The 23613-nt window shown below is 40.1% G+C and overlaps 1 protein-coding gene across 3 annotated transcripts in view; it reads left to right on the top strand.

The window, feature by feature from the left end:
* Window positions 1–23613, top strand: part of LOC133634008 (phospholipid phosphatase-related protein type 5-like) — a 174203-nt gene that overhangs the window by 25786 nt on the left and 124804 nt on the right. For all 3 annotated transcript variants that reach the window (XM_062026906.1, XM_062026904.1, XM_062026905.1), the window contains one exon: window positions 10120–10227. In XM_062026906.1, the coding sequence (XP_061882890.1) occupies window positions 10120–10227 (108 nt within the window). The remainder of the gene's footprint in view (window positions 1–10119; window positions 10228–23613) is intronic.

The following is a 23613-nucleotide window of genomic DNA, read 5'->3' as shown; positions in this document are numbered from 1 at the left end:
GATTTAGCGATTAGGAGTGACAGATTGTTTGGTAAACGTATAGCATGTTTTATATGTTATAGTTATTTGAATGACTCTTACCATAATATGTTACGTTAACATACCAGGCACGTTCTCAGTTGGTTATTTATGCGTCATATAACGTACACTTATTCAGCCTGTTGTTCACTATTCTTTATTTATTTTAAATTGCCTTTCAAATGTCTATTCTTGGTGTTGGATTTTATCAAATAAATTTCCCCCAAAAATGCGACTTATACTCCTTATTAGGGATGATGTTTGATAAGAAATTATCGAGTTCAAGCCTATTATCGAATCCTCTTATCGAACCGATTCCTTATCGATTCTCTTATCGAGTCCAGATAGGTTGTTGTATTTGGAAAAAAACACACAATATTTGGTTTAACAAAAGCTCACTTTTATTATATAAGAAAACAATTTAATCTAATAAATAAATACATATTGACTGTTACCCCCCCAAAAAAATAAAAAAATAAAAATAAATATTGACTGTTGTTACCCAAAGTATATTAAGTGGGATTTTTCAGAAAAACAAATATATACAGTAACACAAAAACAAGCTGTCTCTGTGATCACTATAGGTGTATAAATAATAATATAGTGTTAAATAAAATCAGTCCCTTGGGCACAAAACTGAAAATAATACAGCTCTCCAAAAAGTGCACTTCTGCTGCTATTTGACATAACTGTTTGTTATGATGCTTTGACATTTTTGCACTTTATTTCTTTATTGAAAGAAAATTCTATGAAGAGAAAAGTTATTTGCAAATGTGGTTACAATGCTAAAAAATGAAAAGTTAAAGCTAAAAAAAGAAATACACTTTATTGAGTTAACATTATTTCTTTATAGGGGGAAAGATGTTATGAGCTAGGGAATATAACAACTACACTACCCAGCATGCAACGGGAGTGACGAGCATGTGCGGTAGCCCCGAAAAGTGTTGCATATCGTCACCCGGCAGCTAAGAATGAGCACGCTGTGAAAGTAAACGTCAAGAACTCCGCCAACACGCCTCGTCTGCATTATTTATAATTAGACAGACAACACATATACAGTGTGATTTTGTTTTGTCTACAAGGAAAGAAAATCAAAAGTTAAAAAAGGGAGATGTCATATATGTATGTGCTGCGGTTGCTTTAAGAACGTTGCGACAGCTGCCGTAAAGGAGGTGCGTTGCTAGCCTGGTTGCTATGTTTCCGGTTGGTCGTAAAAGTGTTCTTCATGTGTTTGCTCAAATCTCTCAGTAAAGTTATTCATTGGATTATACCTTTTGTTTTGAACTTTATTACACATTGGAGCGCTTTTTCCCATCCATTTTTTTCCTGCTTTCGCTATCTGCGCCTAATGACTGAGCTACGTGACGCCATTTCTTGCGATGTCATACGGAGCATTTCTGGTTGGGACGGGATTCGTTCCGAGGGATTCGAATAAAGAACCAACTCTTTTTCTTTACTATAGTGGTGTCGATAACGGGTACCGGTTCTCAAAAAGGGATTCGAGTCCGAGGACTCGGTTCTTTTCTTATCGAACAACCGGGAAAACCGGTTTCGAGTATCATCCCTACTCCTTATATATGTTTTTTTCCTTCTTTAATATGCATTTTCGGCCAGTGTGACTTATACTCCGGAGCGATTTATACTCCGAAAAATACGGTACTCCATAACTATTGTGAAGCCATGAAGTGGTTGCGGCCGTCAAGTACGACCACCAATTACAGCCTATAAGCACAGTGCCCTGACCAGATATCTAGATACCTAGATGGATTGTTTAAAATGTTCTTTATCACACGTCCATTAAAGATATGATTCATGTATGATGGTTCAGGTGTGATTCACTACAATAGGGCTAGTCTTAACAGCTGCTGATGGTGAGGCAACCAAGGTTTACTGTTAAGAGAAATGTGGCAATAGGATACATTGAAACACAGGGTAAGTATACACTTCCAGGTTAGAGGTAACCGACATTTGAAGGTGTATTATTTTTTAATCACAATTAAAACAATTGAGGAGATTAAGTCTCAAGGGTTGCGAGTAAGGAGACAAATTTCCTCCAAGAGACTGAGGGCAGCAAAACACGACTGCTACGAGAACATGTGGCGAAATACTGCAGCATCAAGAACTAAAGCGCGAGCTAACATTAGCATCTGTAGCATTATTTCAGTTATTACTGTCCTTAATGGCTACAATTTTGCTCAATCAATGAGTGATCAGCAGTGGTTTACGTCACCCATGTGGTATCAGTTTGGCTTGAAACCAGGATTGACCAGGTACTACAGCACAAACAGTACCTGCTTTTGCAAAATAGCGAGTAAGAGAGTGGTGGTTATGGTGTAGTAAAAAAGAAGAAGTACAAAAGCACAGAGCAAGCAACGTTCCCTGAGGGAAATGAAACGCTAAACAAGACAAGATATATCCACATAAAAAATAAAAAAAACTTACACCTGGTGATAAACCGTTCACTGAAAAGAGGAACTGACCAAAAAAAACTTAAGGGCCAGAATGCAAGCAGGTATTTAAATTGGCAACATTCATCCACTCCTATCTCCGGTGTTCAGGTTCTCTGTGCTTTGTAATCCTGCCTTTTCAACAGTAACAACCATTGATCGGGTTAAGGGGCGACAAGGCGGCGACAGTTATGCAGTTGTCATCATGGAGATAAGCGTAAACTCATTTTTTTCTGTGTAAGTGGGGAACTGTCCGCTGTTTGAATACATTAGCGATCGGAATACTGAATGTCGCTTCTAGGCTTTTGATAAGAATATGATTTTACAGTTCTATGATGTCAGATATGTGGGTGTTGTGGTACATGTATCTGATCACGCTGGAATCTAAAGTGAAAGCACTTTTTTTTTTTTTTTCCATTTTTCTAAAATGGCATTGGCTGGTTACCGGCTCTCCATTCTTTTGTTCCACTTAGGGTTCGTGTCCGCCCTGAGATCGATAGGTTGGAGTTCAAATCCCAGCCGAGTCATACCAAAGACTATAAAAATGGGACCCATAACCTCCCTGCTTGGCACTCAGCAACAAAGGGTTGGAGTTGGGGGTTGAATCACCAAAATGATTCCCGGGCGCGGCGCCGCTGCTGCCCACTGCTCCCCAAGGGGATGGGACAAATGCAGAGGACAAATTTCACCACATCTAGTGTGTGTGTGACAATCATTGGTACTTTAATCTTAATCTTAAACCTTTGAAACTGGAGTAGTTTCCCCCTCAACTTTTACCTTTTTATCTTCCTATTATTACTTTTGACTGCTGAGTCTGCTAGCTTTCACCTTCTCTTCTTCTGATGGCTCTGTGGATGTCTGCATCATGACGTGGTCGCTCTCTCTCATCTCTTTTGTTTTTGATCATCGCTTCTGTGCGTTCACTATTCCGCTCCTCCTTTCTAACGCATTCTGTCCTGAAACATTCTTTTGATTGTCGAACCTGCCTTCCTGGGTGTGTGCTTTGTGTGGCACGAAGAGGGGTATTCTTACACTGCATGCATTTGTACTGCACAGTGTTAAAGAAGTATTCCCTCAGCGAAGCTTTTATTAGGTACTCCTGGACAATCCATCCTTCAGTGCACCCATCTTCTTCCGCTTATCCGAGGTCGGGTCACGGGGGCAACAGCCTAAGCAGAGAAGGCCAGACATCCCTCTCCCCATGCACACCCCCATTATCCTTTCAAAATGGTACTTTGGGGTGTGGAGCTGCACTGTATCATAATGACAACTCTTTCTAAAACCGCATTTGACCTGAATATAAGACTATGTGTAATATATTAGTATTTGACTGTAAACAGCGTGTGCAAACTATTAAAATTGTGTGTACTATTAGTGGGGGTGTTGCGTGTGATCTACTAAGACTGTGTGTACAATTGATAGCTGGTGCAGACCGCCGTATTTAAATGTGGTTTGTATGTGTACTACCCAGGCTTTCACCATAGAAACACTAATTTACTGCTAATTCTTGTCATCAGGGTGTTTTGTTATGTTTTGAAACATGCATTTTCTAAAAAAGTGTGTGCTGAGTGCATCTACAGCAGAACGCTAAAGATGCGTTCATATGAGATGCTGGCACCAACTGCGGGTGTGCCCTGGAATGTTCGAGATGCAAGAAGATTTTTTTCATATATAGCATATGAAAAATGGAGGGCGTAGCTCAGATGGTAGAGTGGCCTTGGCAGCAACTTGAGGGTTCCAGGTTCAATTCCAGCTTCCGCCGTCCTAGTCACAGCCGTTGTTGTCATTGGGCAAGACACTTCACCAATCTTGCTCCCAGTGCCGCTCACACTGGCGTATGGGCATACTTGCCAACCTTGAGACCTCCGAATTCGGGAGCTTGGAGGGGGGTGTTAAGGGGGGAGGAGTATATTTATAGCTAGAATTCACTGAAATTAAAGTATTTCTTTTTATATATATATATATATATATATATATATATATATATATATATATATATATATATATATATATATATATATATATATATATATATAGTACAGTACACAGTAATGAAAGTTGTTCTACTAACTGTACTGTACTTGCTGCTTACTTTAAAAAAAAAAAAAAACACTTACCTTTCACTATTTGAGTAGCCTTTGTTCTGCCATTTGAGTACTGGCGAGCGATCTCTGAATCCGGGAACATATCCTTCACGGATTTGTTGAAAACATCCGCAATTGAGAACGGGATGTTGCTTGCAAGGTGACCCATAATACTGCGTTGCCGCCGCCTTGTGCTTCTCTGACCGTTCATGAGTGACTATATCCATTCGGCCACCGTGTTATGGGTTATAGATAAACCTATGGATAACGGAGACATATATAATAGTCTCCTTTTCAGGTGAGAGGACGCTAAAGGCAGTGCCTTTAAGGCACGCCCCCAATATTGTTTGGCCGGCTGGAAATTTTGGACATTACTACTTACCGTAGTTTTGAAGCAATGTATGATGGGAATCCAGATGTTGTGTGTCTGTATTAACGTGCCGCTGGAATAAACACAAGCTGGGAAATAGCTCCGTGCCTGCCTACTTTATGGGTTATAGATAAACCTATGGATAACGGACACATATATAATAGTCTCATTTTCAGGTGAGAGACGACGCTAAAGGCAGTGCCTTTAAGGCACGCCCCCAATATAGTTGTCCGGCTGGAAATCGGGAGAAATTCGGGAGAATGGTTGTCCCGGGAGATTTTCGGGAGAGGCACTGAAATTTGGGAGTCTCCCGGAAAATTCGGGAGGCAGCCACACTTCCGTCAGTCTATGATTTATGGTTTGAGTTTTTTTTCAAACATGCATACATGAACAACATATGTCACAATTTCTACCCCAGGGCAGCCACGTCTACAAAAGGGGCTTACCATTAACAATGTGTGAATGTGGAGTGAGTGAAAGATAAGATCTCAGTTCTCTGTGAAACGCATTGAGTGTCTAGAAAAGCACTATATAAATATGATCCATTATTATTAATATCATTATTAAAACAGACGTCAATAAAAAAAAAACGCCAGCAGACACCAAAATGCATAGTTAAATTCTTTGTAATCCCTTAAATCATCCAGCATCTATAAAATTATAAAATTATATTGCTGAAAAGACAGTATATCTAATATGTTTTATTTTCCAATTGTCCACCTATGTTGACAAGCATAAGTAGGACCTAGCTGCAGCGATCGCCTTCTTATCACAGCCATTTCTGCGCAGAAGACAGTTTGCACGTCCTTTCTAGACATACTAAATAAAGATGCAAAACAGTTCCTGTCAGGTTCAAACACTGGACATCTATTAAACAAGACAAGAAGCAAGGATTTAAACAGAGACAGAATTAAATTTGGCTCAATTGAGGAGAGACGTCTGGATTGTACTCTTTGCACAGTCTCACCACGCTCCGACGAAAGATTGTACGCCTCCTCTTTTATTTGGACTTTCACTGATTACATGGCAACAGCTGTTTCTAAGGGAGGGGGTCGTAAACAGCCATCACTTTTGATTACAAACAGTTCAAAGAAAAGATCGCAAAACAATTAAAAAAAGAGGTCCCTTGAGGGGAGTCAGATCCTGCTACCTCTTCGCTTTGTAGATCTCGGGTCAAGACAATATCTTTCTGTTGATTACAATACATCAAAGAAACAGAACACCTTCATGTTGCTTCCCATCCTACACAGTGGAGTTTTACAAGCCTTTTGCTTGGTAGGATCAAAGACAGCTTTTGTCTTCTCGCCGGGAACTCCTGGCAACACAAAGTTTTGTGATAACTTAGATACAATTATTCTAACAGTTCCCGCCGAACAGTTTCAGTCTTGATAATTCACGCTGATTATATTTGCATTTTTTCCTTCCAGTATTGTGGGTGTTCAGACGATCAGCATATATACATTAGTAGAGCATGCCCTTACAGTATACATGTAGATCGAAAGGTGGCACCAAACTACTTTTTTGTAAGCAATTCAGAGTTTTTTTCCCTGTCACTCACATACAGCAGTGACCTGGCGACACAGAGACCGATTCGAATAAATAAATGCATGTCAGTTAGTATTTCCCATTTTTTTGTCTTTTTTTGTCTTAAAATATATTTATTTAAAACCTGAAGGTAGTCTTTAACGTTGTCTTACATTCTGGTTGGTTACCTTGTTAAACTAAGTCAGAGACAATAACTAAATAAATATTTAACTAAAACTAACACCCAACTAACTTAAAATTAACACCCATGAAAATTGACGAAGAAGCTAACAAATAGATGCAATTTTGGGCAGGTTACCTTCTAAATTGATTGAATTTCCTTTTGGGGAAATAATATTTACAATGATATATTGTACAAAGTAAAATAAAATGTTAAATTACTAATTAAAATGTCAATTTTACAGTTCCCTTTTATGCATATTAAAATGTATGTCTTAAGTTATTACTTTTCTGAAACTGCTCTGTGACGTGCTGCTGAGCTCTTGGCCAGGTCACCCTGACGAAAAAGATCTTGATTTCAATGGGTTTCTTATCTGGTTAAGATAAAGGTTGTAAAAACCAAAATAGCTGCATATATGTTGTTGAAGGGTTGTTATTCTTGTGCAGAATTTGAAGTACAGAAGGTCTTTGGTCGACGTACGAGTTTCGTTCCCATGTCGGAACGAATACCTACTACTCATACAGTCAGCAGTCCAGTAATTGGATACATTTACATGTTAAAAAAAAAATAAAAAAATAAAAATCAGGAATTAAATTAGGCATGTAAGTATTACCAGTATTAACGATGAACCACCATAAAATGTATAATGGTATTACCGTTTAAAATGTTTGAATTATTGTATTACCGCGATTGATTACCGCACTTTGAAAAACTGACGGTGATACTGCTAATTTCCTTACGAAGCAGTTAATGTTCAAATTGCTAGTTAGCTTAAATGCTAACATGAATACAGGAGACATCAACGGCAAATGTCAATCCCCAATCTATACCCTAAAACCCTAAATCTAACCCTTTTCACAGAAAAACTAACATTTTTTAACCATGTTTTCCCTTTAATTTGTTTTAGACTTAGACTTAGCCACACTTTATTGATCCATCCATCCATCCATTTTCTACCGCTTAAGGGAATTTTTTGTACAAAACATGCATTATATTAAATTCAAGTTTAATTTTGTCTAGCCCTGTCATTAGGAAACACTTAAAAACCTTTACAAATTAAAAAGGAAGAAGCATATCTAAACTCTCAAATGATAATAAGAAGCCAGATAATTTTTTTTTGCTTCTTCTGCCGAGGAAAGTATATTGTGTAATGTTTCTTTATGTTTTTAAATAAAACTTGGTCAATAGATTTCAGTGTCTATAAGTACTTTTTGAGCACATTAAACAATACCGGAATTAAAAAAAGAACCGTGCTAATTTTTTTCACAACAACCATGGTGTGAAATGTTCCCATGGTTACATCCCTAAATGAAACCATAATAAAAAAAAATTGTTGTTTTGCATAATGAAAGGGGCATTGAAAGAGAGACGTTCCTTAGGTGGAGGAATTAAGTCTCATTGACGACACCCCGTAGTAGTGGTCTCATTACTGTCCATTTTATTGACGCATGCTCAAAGATACCATCCTCAGAATATTCTGCCTCATGCTTGAGAGACATCATGAAGGAATAAATGTTCAACAAAAGTGTAATCTTCCGACACACACAAATAGTTGTTTTTTTTTGTACAGTGTTATTAATTAATAGGAGTGCACCGTAATCACGACCCGTACAGTAGCGTCTGCAACCTCAAGTTTCCATTTTTAATACTCACTAACCCGGCGGTCGGGAACCCACGGCTCTGGAACCTCTTTAGCGCCGCCTATAATGGTTCTCTGGAGCTTTTTCAAAAAATGTATGAAAATGGAAAAAGATGAGGGGAAAAAATTATAGTTTTTGTTTTAATATCGTTTCTGTCGGAGGAAAAGCATGACACAAACCTTCTTCATTGTTAGAAATCCCACTTTTTATAGTAAACATGCTTCACTGATGAGAGTATTTGGCGATCGCCTTTTGTACTACTAATTTCCGCAGTCCTTGAACTCACCACAGTTTGTTTATATGTACAACTCTCTCCGACTCTGCAACAGAAAGACATGTTTTATGCCACTCCTTCTTTGTCTCAGTTTGTCCATTCAAACGTTTTTTATACTGTGCGTGAATGCGCAAAGGTGAGTTTTGTATATGTTATTGACATACTGGAGTGCTAATCAGGCATATTTGGTCAGTGCATGACTGCAAGCTAATCGATGCTAACATGCTATTTAGGCTAGCTGTATGTACATATTGCATCATTATGCCTCGTATATTTCAGCTCATTTAATTTCCTTTACTTGTGTCTTCTGTATATTTAATTTATTTTTGAATGGCTCGTGACACATTATCTGTGTGTAATTATTACACACAGATAATGTGTCATGAGACATAATATTGGCTGCATTTCTGATAGTTGTTTGTGTGCCATGTTGTTCCAGACCACAGCAAACGTTACCCAACTTGCAGAGATTGTAATAAATCCTTTAGAAGAAGACAGCCTGCCGTTCTCTTTAACTTGGACACACACATCTATACATTTAACCATTCTAAGCCAATAATTTTTGGGAGTTGTCACCCTCTGAAAAGCCTCTGTTTTAATGTTTTCTAATGCTGTAAAAATGTATAGAATAAATATTCAATTGCAACATTTCTGTCAACGAAGATTTGCGTCAGCCTGAGGCACATAGTCATTTTGATAGCTAATAAAGACACATCATGTGTTGCCTTCATTCTAACACAGGGATGTTAAACATGCGGACAACGGGCCAGATCAGGCCCGCAGACAGGTTCAATCCAGCCCGCAAGATGAGTTTGCCAAGTGTAAAATTGAGCTGCATTTTTAAACTAAACAAACTGTTGTTCTAAATGTGTCCACTTGGTGTCACAATAGCACTTCTAGTATGCAAGGAAACTGGGTTATACCGGGGCGAGCAAGTATAGCAAGCAAGAGGTACACTGTAAAGCGGGGCTGCAACTCCTCCCCCTCAACCCAACATAAAACAAACAGGAGTAAAATAAACAATTGGTAACCTCATGTAAAATGTTACATGAGACACTGCACATTGATATAGTTCTGTGAAAATGATTGTCTTCTTTGCAATTTTTTAAGAAATTGAACAGTGGAAATCACAAATGAGGTAGTTGTTGCATAGAAGCGTTTTTATTTATGCTTTATTTTGTTTTTGTTCAATTCTAGATGGGCTGTGGCTTAAAGTGTAATTGCTTTGTTGATACAATGGGATTTTGTCTAAGTTCATTATGTTCTTCATGGTGTTATTGAAACTGCACCTATTTTTTCCTCAGAATTTTCAACTAACTTCATGTGATTTGTCGAGAGGATTATTTGTGATATTTACATTTTCAAAATGTGCTTGTTCTATTTTGGGCCAAAGTAAAACAAAGTAAACAATGTGAAGTTGTCGTCGTTGTATTTTTATGTTATTATGCCATGATTTTCCCTGTAAGAATAGATTTTCCTCCATGTTTTATTTATTTTTCTTTGTATTTTTGGTCATTTTGGGTTGCTGACCCCTGCACTGACCAAATCCGATGAACTGAAACTCACCATTGACCCTTCCAGATGATTGACACACGGCTGGTGGCTCAGAGGCGAGAGATGAAACTTCTGGAGGACAGCGGCCAGCAGAAGACCAGCACCTACATTGTGCCCTGCTTTCTCCTCGTCGAGGTGAGTGTGGACATTTGACAAAGTACACTGAAATATTATTTGGCTCACTTCAAACATGGTAAGAATTTGCAAATGGGGCCTCATTCAGTCACCAATGTTGAAGTTATACATTGCATTAAGTGCTACAAAACACTTCGCACCTGTCTTCTTCGATTCGGTTCCTCATAATTTGCAGCGGCCCGCCAGCTGGCCCTAATTAGATATGCGCGTGGTGTGAAGCGGCGCTACTGCGTGGCGTTATGTAAGATCATAGAGCTTTGGAGAAGTACAAAAATCATTCAAAGGATGAGGTTATAATTGGGGTCTATATCAAGAATAGGAACACATGTTGATATGATTGATGATGATTTCCTATTTGACTGTGCAGTATGATGATGAAATCAAACATCATTCACAGGGTGGCAATATAATTGGAGTCTACATCAAGGCTAAGAGCACATGTGTTGATATGAATGAAAGTTAGTGTGGCTATTTGACTGTGCAGTATGATGACGAAATCACGCCGAGCCATGTCTGATGGACAAGTGAATCATTAGCATCTGAATGTTCTCTTCATTTTTGTCCGCGGTTTCTCCCAATCCGTTGCACATTTCTTTCCTCCCGTCGTTTCACATGCTACTTAGGGCGGATTAAAAACAACAATGGGCGTCAGCTGGGAAAGTGACAGAATTAGCAGGCTTTTATTCAGTCCACCGACTCCCGTAACATCTGATTGATTTGATGAAATTAGCCTTGCTGGAAAATGATCAGAGGTTGGCACTTCCAAATAGAGTCTGTTGCATCACTTGCATACATTATTTGAACATGAATATTGGCATGTTTATGGTAGTTATGTGTATATTTATGTGGGGCTATTTGTAAGCGGTCCCAAGAAGGAAAGGAGAGAGTGGAGCTCTGTGCATTGCTCTTTTTGAACGTCTTAATTGTAAAATGAGTTAACCACTCTAGAAAAACCTGAAAAAATGTGAACTTTAATGCACGACATGTGACACCATAACAAACATGCAGAGGGGCGATTACTGATTGTGCCTGGGAAGTGAGTGTTTTCACGTTAACACTAAACACAGTTACCACTTTCATCAGTGCGCTCCTTCTAAAAGGCTCTATTTTCGGTTCTATGGTGAACATGACTGATTTTACCATGACAAAAAGATTGGGGTTAGCCAAACTTTTTACCGCTGAGGGCGGCAGAAAGAATAATTGACGGATAGTTCGGTCAATTTGATATTCGTCACCTCCTCCATAATGATGTGATGAAGCCACATTTTATTTTTACAATACAGATGGATTGGTTTTATGATTGGTTTTATGGTTCTATGCTCGGTACTCACAACACTCAAATCTCTCCACCCATTGAAATTAATTGAAATCAATTTAATCTGTACTTGGCCCCCCGAAATAGCAAAGCTTTAAAGGTTACTTATTATACAAAGCCAACCTTTCTTACCTATTGGTACCTGTTGTATTCAGGATCTGCATAAGTCCCAAACATGTCTTATCAAACCATGGAGGCATGGCGGAGATATTTATAAAACAATCTTGCCTTTTTTATTTCTTCCTCCAAATGAGCCCATTGGAGTTTTCCTCATTATTGATATTTTTCCCTTTAGTATCATAATCTCCATATATGGTAAAGGTTTACCCGAAGATCTCTGTGCGAGTCTGCTATTGTAGTCTGACGTTGTTGTCAATAAGCTCCTTCTTTTTCTCTATCCTCTTGTTGTGGGGCAGACTGGCTCGTACATGCACATGCGTCTTATGCTGTTGCCATTTCTAATACAAAGTAGCGTATAGTTCAACTTTATATCTGTCAGTAGACTCGATATGGAAGCGCTAAAAACTACACCATGGCTGATTCGGGGGAAGACGCAGTCAAAGTGGAGCCACATAAATAAGACCGCTCACAAAACGGCGCATCCTTAAGAGACTATCTGAAAGCGGCTTGAAGACTACACGTTATGTAGACCAGAAGGAAGTGTTTTAAATGTAGAACAAATCGTAATATGACCCAATTAAAGCCGTTTTAAGCTCTTTCAGTTTTGGTTGATTTTGGCGGTGCCAGTGTACCAACGCGGTAGTGTTTTGCCCAGTGGCGGGCCGTGCGTTTCCCACCTAGGCCTTCAGTGATGTCCGACTTCAATGATTACCTCTCAAAATACCATAATTGATGTCACCACATGACCATTGCTGGAGAAATACTATACAGAAACACATTTACGCTCTACAGGGCATTGAATCACCACCAACAGTGTACATAACGAGTTATTTTCTGGCGCATTTAAAAATCAATAAACCCGCATCAGCAATTAAAACATATCTTATGTGGTACTGTCAAAATTAAAATGGCAAAAAACATATTAAACGTGAGAAAATAAAGAAATAAAATAACTGAACTCACAATCGAGTTCAGATATTTCGAGCTTCCGGGGTTGGCCGACATGGTCTCACAAGATGTAGTTTCTCTTTAAATATCCTTCTTGAAAATGGCCTTGCAAATATATGTGTTGTCTTGTCTAATCATAAAAGATGCAAACGAGGCGTGTTGGCTGAGTTTCTAAAGTTTACTCCACAAAGTGCTCATCACAAACATCCCGCTGCTGGCTAAACGTGGCTACTGCGCATGCTCTGCACTACTGGGGCATGCTGGGTAATGGAGTTATTGTGTTACCTAGCTCATAGCATCACTATATATCTGCCTTAGGCCAGCTAGAAGGCCTTAATGACAACAACTCGTGATCTGATTGGCTATCGCAACTGTCTGTCAACTGTATGTCCCCGTTCACTTACAGTGCACAGACGCCAGCATTGTTAATTCTGAAGGCTTCGAGCAGATTTGGTACAGCGTGGCAACATAAGCTAGCTGGATTCTGATTGGATAAAAACTCTGTAAACTAAAAACAACAGCGCTGGAAGGAGCATAATATGACATGAAGAGAATATGAATACTTTTAGATATTTAGGGAAAGTAAATAAAAAATTACTTTTATCTTTAATTATGATCATGACTTCTGGTTATGTTAGGCCAGCAGAGAAGGGCTTGCTGGCCCTGACGGCACACCACTGGTTTTGCCAGAAGAAGACCACATTTCCCATGAGGACTAGCACTTATAGCGTCAAACTGACATGATGTCCTCAGTAATATTGGCACAAATATTACGTCTCTAATGGCTATGCAGATATTAAATAGCAGACACTATCAAGAAATGATCTTTGATTGTGCTACAAACTCGACGCTACTACCAAGAATGTATTGGGGCGGATGCAGGTCGGAAGCAAAGACAGACCGGCGGGACAGTTTTTCCAGAAGGAAGTAGTGTGGAACTGCGAATTATCAAGCTAGCTAACATTAGCATTATCATTTTTTATTTTGAGCATCAAAAGGTACTTACAAGTCCAGCAGGAACAGAGCCAAGGCAGCAATGGCCGAAAACCCTACCTCATCTTTGAGCTGCATGCCAGCGAGTGAAATCCGAGGCAATGTTGATCCTGACTCTCCGGGTAGGCCCCGTTTTTCTTATTTTTGCCTCCTCAGGCAAAACTTTTGGTTTCTTTGGTTGTTTTGCAGCTTCTACCAATGATAGCAGCAATTGCACCCTCCTTAAAGTTGCTTAGTGCCAGTAAAAGCGATACAGACCCCCTCACACCATGACAGAGGTGTCATTCATCTAGTTGTAAATCGATGTATCATCCCAAAAGTTATGAAAATATTTTGTGAAGGTTAAAAATATACTTAGTGCTGCTTTAACATATACTGTACATGTGTTTTAAAAATAAAAACAAACTTTTAGATAAGAAATAGTGTATAAAAACAATACAACAGAATGTACTACAAACGACTACAGAATTTACTTTGAAAAGCGGACTTCTGCGATGTCTCCTTTGGGCAGCTTTTCTGTCAAGTCACAATTGTTGTTGATGTTTATGTTGCACACAGACGTCTTTGAGTGACTGAGCGGCGGTCAGTTAACAGGAAGCGGTAAATAAAATAAGACCCAGTCAGCAAGGGTAATTCATGATCATCCAGTTTGTAGAATCAGGAGACAGAACAACCTGAAACACGCCGGGCACACCATCGGCAGCTTTTCCATATTTTCATGGATAAATGTCCCTTATTTGGATTCCGTTTTGGTGCCCTTGGCTGGCGCGGAGGATGTTTTTTTCTTTAATGTTGTGTGCAGTGACTCCCTTTCTCCGTTCCGCTGGTTGGAGGGCAGGGGGGTTGTGTTGGCGTCTGGCTGTCGGCTGTCGCTGGCGAGTTGGACCGGATGTTTTGGGACAGATCTTACAGTGTTAAATCTGAAAAACCCTACGCCAACAAGCGGTGGGGAGGCTTGTAACACAAATGTATGCCAGCAGCTCGAAGCATAACAAAAGAAATCTCATATCTTAAAATAATCGTAAATTGAGGTAGCTTAGACTTACTTCGACTTAGTTCCTCCCGTTCCTATTGGAACATTGGGCGACGAGTCCCCTTCATTTTCTCCGGTCTCTGGCGGCTCTTCTTTCTCCATGCCAGCTGACACCCATCTCCCTTAGGTCTTTCTTGGCTCTCTGTCTCCACGTCTTCTTCGGCCTCCCTCTCTTCCTTATTCCACCTTCTGGCATCCATTCCATTGCCACGCTTGCCGGTCCCTCCCTTGGCAGTCGGAGTGGTTGAGGTAGCACTCTGTACACAACAAGTTGTGGGCTGCAAATGCCTCCTGGACTGCACTTCGGACAACCCTGCTTAAGATGCTCACATAGTTTATTTACTACAGTAGGATATGTCTTTTACATGACTTCTTGAAGATTTTGAGGGAAATTTAGGAATTTTTAGATGAATCAATTTTGCTCGACTAAGGAAAAAACCCCAAAAATGCTTGCGCTGTGATGGCAGGGAATCTTGGCTGCCATGCAAATGGTCTAATTCTCACCAAAATGCATCACCATGGTAACTGATGCTCCATTTCGACTTTGTTCCAGAACAAGGCATGTATTTTTAAATATTTTTTATAAGATAAAGAAACCCCACAGTTGACCTAGTTGTGATAAATGTTTTCAAATTCTCACTCCAGTGACAATAGTGCAAGAGTGTTTGAAGATATGCAAAGTTAAAAGGGCTGTGTGCAACCTTTACGCTGATGCCTAGAGGAAGCTAACTTTCCAAAGTGTTGTAAATATTCCACCCCACCCTTTTCCGGCTTTCAGTACGTAATGACGTAAACTACGCCCATATGTTACACACGCACACACACACACACACACACACACACACATACACACACGCACGCATTAAAGGTCTACTGAAATGATTTTTTAAAATTTAAACGGGGATAGCAAATCCATTCTATGTGTCATACTTGATCATTTCGCGATATTGCCATATTTTTGCTGAAAGGATTTAGTAGAGAACAACGACGATAAAGATCGCAACTTTTGGTATCTGATTAAAAAAAAGCCTTACCCCTACCGGAAGTAGCGTGACGTAGTCAGTTGAAAGGCTCCTCACATTTTCCTATTGTTTTCAATGCAGCTAGAGCGATTCGGACCGAGAAAGCGACGATTACCCCATTAATTTGAGCGAGGATGAAAGATTTGTGGATGAGGAACGTTAGAGTGAAGGACTAGAATGCAGTGCAAGACATATCTTTTTTCGCTCTGACCGTAACTTAGGTACAAACTGGCTCATTGGATTCCACACTCTCTCCTTTTTCTATTGTGGATCACGGATTTGTATTTTAAACCACCTCGGATACTATATCCTCTTGAAAATGAGAGTCGAGAACGCGAAATGGACATTCACAGTGACTTTTATCTCCATGACAATACATCGACGAAACACTTTAGCTACGGAGCTAACGTGATAGCATCGTGCTTAACTGCATATAGAAACAAAATAAATAAATCCCTGACTGGAAGGATAGACAGAAGATCAACAATACTATTAAACCAGGGACATGTAAATACACGGTTAATGCTTTCCAGCCTGCGAAGGTTAACAATGCTGTTGCTAACGACGCCATTGAAGCTAACTTAGCAACCGGACCTCACAGAGCTATGCTAAAAACATTAGCTATCCACCTACGCCAGCCAGCCCTCATCTGCTCATCAACACCCGTGCTCACCTGCGTTCCAGCGATCGACGGTGCGACGAAGGACTTCACCCGATCACAGATGCGGTCGGCGAGACGGAGGAAGTTAAGGTGAGTTCGGCGGCTAGCGCGTCTGCTATCCATCTCTGTCCTCCTGGCTGTGTTGCTGTAGTCTGCCGCTAATACACCGATCCCACCTACAACTTTCTTCTTTGCAGTCTCCATTGTTCATTAAACAAATTGCAAAAGATTCACCAACACAGATGTCCAGAATACTGTGGAATTTTGAAATGAAAACAGAACTTTTTTGTATTGGATTCAATGGGGTACCAATACTTCTATCAACCGTTTACGTCACGCGCATACGTCATCATATCTAGACGTTTTCAACCGGAAATGTGGCGGGAAATTTAAAATTGCACTTTATAAGTTAACCCGGCCGTATTGGCATGTGTTGCAATGTTAAGATTTCATCATTGATATATAAACTATCAGACTGCGTGGTCGGTAGTAGTGGGTTTCAGTAGGCCTTTAACTTTGTGTTTGGTCGGCTGCTCAGTGGCCTTCTGGTTAGAGTGTCCTGAGATCGGTAGATCGTGAGTTCAAACTCCGGCTGAGTCATACCAAAGACTATAAAAATGGGACCCATTACCTTGGGTCATTCAGCATCAAGGGTTGGAATTGGGGGTTAAATCACCAAAATTATTACCAAGCTCTCTGCTGCTGCTCACTGCTCCCCTCACCTCCCAGGGGGTGGATCAAGGGGATGGGTCAAATGCAGAGGGTAATTTCACCACACCTAGCGTGTGTGTGACTATCAGTGGTACTTAAACTTTAACTTTAATAAGAGCGATATGGCTAAGGCAGTGCTTCTTAATTATTTTCCGTCATTACCCCTGTGGGGGCCAAAAATATTTACGTGACCCCCCAAAATTGTATTACTATTGAAAACTAAATATTTATTCATATGTACAATGCAGTAGTTGAGTGGTTACATTCTTAATATTATTAAATGCTGCTGACGACTCTTTTTTTCCTTTTATTCCTTCACAATCTTCTCTCGACCTCTGGTAGCTCTGTACACATGTCCTTGTGTACTTCTTACTTCTACTGGGTAGAACAGGCATCCTGTTGATTAGATTAAGCACTGCTGCCACCTAGCTGCAAGCTTGTGTATTATTCTAAAATGAGTACTAGAGTGCATACATAAATAATGAAAATCTCCCCTGACAGCTCGCCGCGACTCCCCCAGAGGGTCCCGACCCACTATTCGACAAACAGCTACTAACGTTAGCTATCATTAATTGTATATTCTAACACCGGGGCAGGGAACCTATGGCTCTCGAGCCAGATGTGGCTCTTTTGCTGACTGCATCTGGCTCTCAGATAAATCTTAGCTGACATTGCTTAACACGCTAAGTAATGAACAATTCTGCTGGTAATCACAGTGGAAAAAATAACGTTCAAAATATAAAACCTTATCATGCATTTTGATCCATCCATCCGTTTTCTACCGCACCTGTTCAAGAAGTCGCATTAATGGTAAGAAATATTTTATTTATTATTGGTTAGCTTCAGAATAATAATGTTATTAAAAAGAATAAGAGACTTATTATACTCTAAAAATGTTGGTCTCACTTAAAAATGCAAGCAATTAGTTGTATTCAGTGTTAAAAAATATTATATGGCTCTCACGGAAATACATTTGAAAATATTTGTTTTTTATGGTTCTCTCAGCCAAAAAGGTTCCCGACCCCTGTTCTAACATAACAACAACATGACGGCAAATTGTTAGTTGCTTCTCTAAGACTGCTTTTGTGTAGGTGCATGCGTGTGGGTGTGAAAAAAGCAGCGGTAGGTCACAAGTCTGAACACCAGACAAATTCCTCAGACCGATGAGCAATTCTTGTTTAATATAATTAAAGATTGTAAAACAAAAACGTGTTGTGTTTAAATATAGAGATCATGTGCTCAACAAATTTTTTTTGTGATTGTTGACCTTTACTCAGTTGACTAAACGTTCCCGCTTTAAGTGTCTGCAATACAGTCATATTGATTATCCTTCATCAAAGTTAACACTGAGTCATAGCCTGTGAATATAGTCCTGGGGAATATAGTATGTAACCAGTTAAACAACAATAGTTTAAATGTATTACTACTGTGTTACAGTTGTACCTGCTTATATTGGTTCTGTGGTGGAGCTTTTAACTCAAAACACTTGTATCTCAAATCAACATTGCCCATTGAAATGAACTGAAATCAATTTAATTGGTGTATGGCCCTGCCAAAACAGGATAATTTTAGCATATTAGCATGCCTCTTAAAAAAACTTTGATCAGGAATGATTGTATGAAAAACTAGACTGTACTACAAACAACTACAGTAGTTTTATGAAATGTTGTATTAATAATGTACATTGTTTACTTTGGAGAGTAGACTTCTACGGTATCGCCTTAAAGCTGCTTCCCCGGCAAACACACCATCAGCAGCTTCTCCATATTTTCATGGATAGATCTCCGCAGTTTAGATATTTTTTCAACATTTTTGGCTGGCTTCAGTATAGTGCAGACTTATCAGTTACATGCGCCGAATTCTTCACCGAGTCGGCTACTCACTCTGTCTTGTTTTTGATGATTTCTTTATTTAATTCAATGAAAATAATAAATGTCTTCTTCTCAGCACCCTCCTTTACTCTCACTTTCTTCCTTCCCTTGCTTGGAAAAACAACTCTAGCTACAAGCTGATGCTGTCAAGTACGACCAGACGTTTTGGGTGGATCTTACAGGGTTCACACTGACATTTGCTACGCCAACTTAAATTTTGCTTGCAACTCAAATTTTTTCTGGCATTTTAAAGCATAGTAATTAGCCATGACACAGCTCTTATCTCAAAACACTCTTAAGTTTGCAAGTTGAGATACCTCTCCATTCACTTTCTTTTGTGAGGAAAATCCATCCATGGCTAATATGTTCCTCAATTCTTTTCACGACTTCTTCCCTTCCCTCTCACTCCATAATCCTTAAAGGACCCGACGGAGCACTCGTGGTCTCTGCTTCATTCCCTAATTAATTGACCTAATTAGGAATGAAACCCAATTAGCCTGTGCCACTGCAAACGCATTCCGGGCCTGCAGGTCCTCTGAGCGGCACTGCAACAATGAGCTGAATGAGCTTTGTTCTTCTGCCCAACAACGTAATTTATTGAAGCGTTAAGGTTTAAAAGTCGAATGGAAATCTGACAGCGTACGTCAAAAGTTCAGCTTTTTGAGATAGTGACTGAAATAGGAGGAGAGTTGAGATGCCTGCAGGGAGGATATTCAGTGCAAAAAAGTGTTTTGACCAATTGGCGTACTAAGATCCCGCCTCTTTGTATTGTGCTCTTTCCAGGCATCCTCCTGAGACCATTCTTCTTAGTGTTGCATCCAACACATTAATACTGGCATTGTGCAACAGGACACATGCTCCATCACACCTCTCTTAGAGCTGCACAATATCCCACAATCCCTGCAGGTTCGCTCAGCGTATTAAGCTTGCTTCTATTCCTCCCTTGTTCTCAGCATTCTTCAGAGATAAAAGGATGTTTTCAGCTTTCCATTCTTTTTCTTCATATATATTTATTATAACACCCGGTGCACCGCCCATTTCTCTCTTCGACAGCCTCTCAAATCCTCCCCCGCCCCTCCGAGTTGACAGATCCAAGAGCCATCAAGTGTCACTGCTCTCCAGAAGTCATTGCCTTGAGTAATAATGTATATTTTACCCTACCTCCTCACTCCACTCAATAGTTTTCTATGGCAATGTGTGCATTGCATTCCTATCTTGTCCTTTCTCCACTTGTCCTGCATTGTACTTCCAATCGGACAGCAGACCTTCTCTTTTTATTATGCTCTCATCAAGAGGGTGACACTAGCACACATTTAGTGGGTGCACTTCAGCTTTGCTGCCACGTTATATACACTATATTGCCAAAAGTATTTGGCCACCCATCCAAATGATCAGAATCAGGTGTCCTAATCACTTGGCCCTCCACAGGTGTATAAAATCAAGCGCTTAGGCATGGAGACTGTTTCTATAAACATTTGTGGAACTGTCATAGGATGCCCACCTTTGCAACAAATCCAGTCGTGAAATTTCCTCGCTCCTTAATATTCCAAAGTCAACAGTCGGCTTTATTATAAGAAAATGGAAGAGTTTGGGAACAACAGCAACTCAGCCACGAAGTGGTAGGCCACGTAAACTGACAGAGAGGGGTCAGCCGATACTGAAGCGCATAGTGCAAAGAGGTCGCCGACGTTCTGCACAGTCAGTTGCTACAGAGCTCCAAACTTCATGTGGCGTTCCAATTAGCCCACGTACAGTACGCAGAGAGCTTCATGGAATGGGTTTCCATGGCCGAGCAGCTGCATCCAAGCCATACATCACCAAATCCAATGCAAAGCGTCGGATGCAGTGGTGTAAAGCACGTCGCCACTGGACTTGAGAGCAGTGGGGACGCGTTCTCTGGAGTTTTTTTAATCTGGCAATCTGATGGACAAATCTGGGTTTGGAGGAGAATGGTACATTTCGGACTGCATTGTGCCGAGTGTGAAATTTGATGGAGGAGGAATTATGGTGTGGGGTTTTTTTTCAGGAGTTGGGCTTGGCCCCTTAGTTCCAGTGAAAGGAACTTTGAATGCTTTGGAGCGGGCCCCTTCCTCTTCCAACATGACTGTGCACCAGTGCACAAAGCAAGGTCCATAAAGACATGGATGACAGAGTCTGGTGTGGATGAACTTGACTGGCCTGCACAGAGTCCTGACCTGAACCCGATAGAACACCTTTGGAATGAATTAGAACGAAGACTGAGAGCCAGGCCTTCTCGACCAACATCAGTGTGTGACCTCACCAATGCGCTTTTGGAAGAATGGTGGAAAATTCTTATAAACACACTCCGCAACCTTGTGGACATCCTTCCCAGAAGAGTTGAAAATGTAATAGCTGCAAAAGGTGGACCGACATCATATTGAACCCTATGGGTTAGGAATGGGATGGCACTTCAAGTTCATATGTGAGTCAAGGCAGGTGGCCAAATACTTTTGGCTATACAGTGTATGTATACATATTTACATAAGGGCATTACATTTCACCTCCCCTACCTTTTGTTGTGTTCCCATCGAAGCAGCGTGCTATAACATAGCTCCCCCCAAAGGGCGCGCACTCCTTTGTTGTTACATTACCATCTCATTACCTATTTCTTTTTTAATCCCTTTCCCTATATTGCACACTCCCCGCAGCTTTTCACCAGCTTCTTGCTGTGAATCTTTCTATCTACAATCCTCTGTCTGCTGCTCTGTGTTTCATTGTCCTTTTCCAGCATACAGCATCAACGCAATGATGGCTTTGTTCCGTATCGCCTCTCAAAGCCCGTTTGTCTTCATCTGTCTCAGATAGCAGTTTCTTGCCCGTCCTAAAAAACTTTACGAGTTTCTACTCTCTACTTTATTCTTTTTACATCTTCTCCGAGTCATCATTTTCTTTCCATTTGCTCATTCTTTTAGAGTGGCATGTGACAGCCAACATTTTTCATCTCCATTTCCATTGTCCAACTTTGTTAAAACTCTATGTCAAAGATGTCAAACTCATGATCCAGAGCGGGGGTCAGCAACCCGCGGCTCTCAAGCCGCATGCGGCTCTTTAGTGTCGCCCTAGTGGCTCCCTGGAACATTTTTAAAAAAGGATTGAAAATGGAAAAAGATGGGGGAAAAATACAAACAAACATAACAGTTTGTGTTCATTTCAAATCTTCCACTGCTTCTATGTCTCATTTTGTCCACCAAAAGTTTTATGCTGTGCGTGAATGCACAAAAGTGCGCTTTGACTTGTTGTTGTGCTAATCAGGCATTGTTAAGTCAGAGCATGACTGCAAGCTAATCAATGCTAACATGCTATTTAGGCTAGCTGTATGTACATATTGCATCATTATGCCTCATGTGTAGGTATATTTGAGCTGATTTAATAACCTTAACTATTATCCTCTTTGTATATAATTTAGTTTTGCATGTCTCATGACACATTATCTATATGTAATATTGGCTGCATTTCAGATAGTTGTTTGTGTGCCATGTTGTTCCAGACCACAGCAAACATTACCTAGCTTGCCAAAGATTGTAATAAATCCATTAGATGAAGACAGCCTGCCGTTTTCTATAACTTGGACACACACATCTATACCTTTGGCCATTAAAAGCCAATAATTACCAGGAGTCATCTCACCTTCTGAATATCCTCTGATTTACTAATGTTGTAAAAATGTGTAGAAAAAATATTAAATTTCAACATTTCTGTCAACGAAGATTTGCTTCAGCATGCGACACATAGTCATTTTGATAATAGGCTAATATAGACACTTACGTCATGTGTTGCCTTCATTATAAGACTTATATACTACTTTTCATTTTTTGCGGCTCCAGACAGATTTGTTGTATGTATTTTTGGTCCAATATGGCTCTTTCAACGTTTTGGGTTGCCGACCCCTGGTCTCGGGGCCCCATCTGGCCAGCCACATAATTTGATGTGGCCCGCGAAAGCCTGGAAATAATGTGCGGCATTAAAGTACTTCATCTTTTTTTTTACTAAATGTATTATTGGGATCGCTGTGGCTAAGATGGTAGAGCGGCCGTGCACGCAACTTCCGCCATCCTAATGACGGCCATTGTGTCTTGATAATTTAGCCACCTTGCTCCCAGTGGCACCTACACTGGTGTATGAATGTGCAGGACTCCCTTGAAAAAAGAGATTCTTAATCTCAATGGGACTTTCCTGGGTAAATAAAGGTTAAAAAATATATATTGTTTTCCACTGTGAAAGAAAAAATATTTGTAACTTTAATATGATCTAACAATGCAAGAAATAAAATCAGCATGCATTCCACAAAACGTATTGAAATGTACCGTATTTTATGGACTAAAAGCTTTGAACCCTGCGGTTTAAGGTGCGACTAATCTATGGATTTTTCTCCGTTTACGGCTAAATTATGGAATGGATTATGCAAAGAAATCAATTATACTAAAGTGATCCACTTTAGGAAACTGTTCAAACTCAAAGAGTTTACAAAGTACAAGGAAGAAGAATCCTGATTAACATCTTGAACCTTACTATCCATCCATCCATTTTCTACCGCTTGTCCCTTTTGGGGTCGCGGGGGGTGCTGGAGCCTATCTCAGCTGCATTCAGGCGGAAGGCGGGGTACACCCTGGACAAGTCGCCACCTCATCACAGGGCCAACACAGATAGACAGACAACATTCACACTCACATTCACACACTAGGGCCAATTTA

This window comes from Entelurus aequoreus, linkage group LG18, assembly GCF_033978785.1.
Source record: "Entelurus aequoreus isolate RoL-2023_Sb linkage group LG18, RoL_Eaeq_v1.1, whole genome shotgun sequence".
Lineage (NCBI taxonomy): Eukaryota > Metazoa > Chordata > Actinopteri > Syngnathiformes > Syngnathidae > Entelurus > Entelurus aequoreus.
The sequence above is the reverse complement of the archived record's forward strand: the minus strand, read 5'-3'. Positions and strand labels throughout refer to the sequence as shown.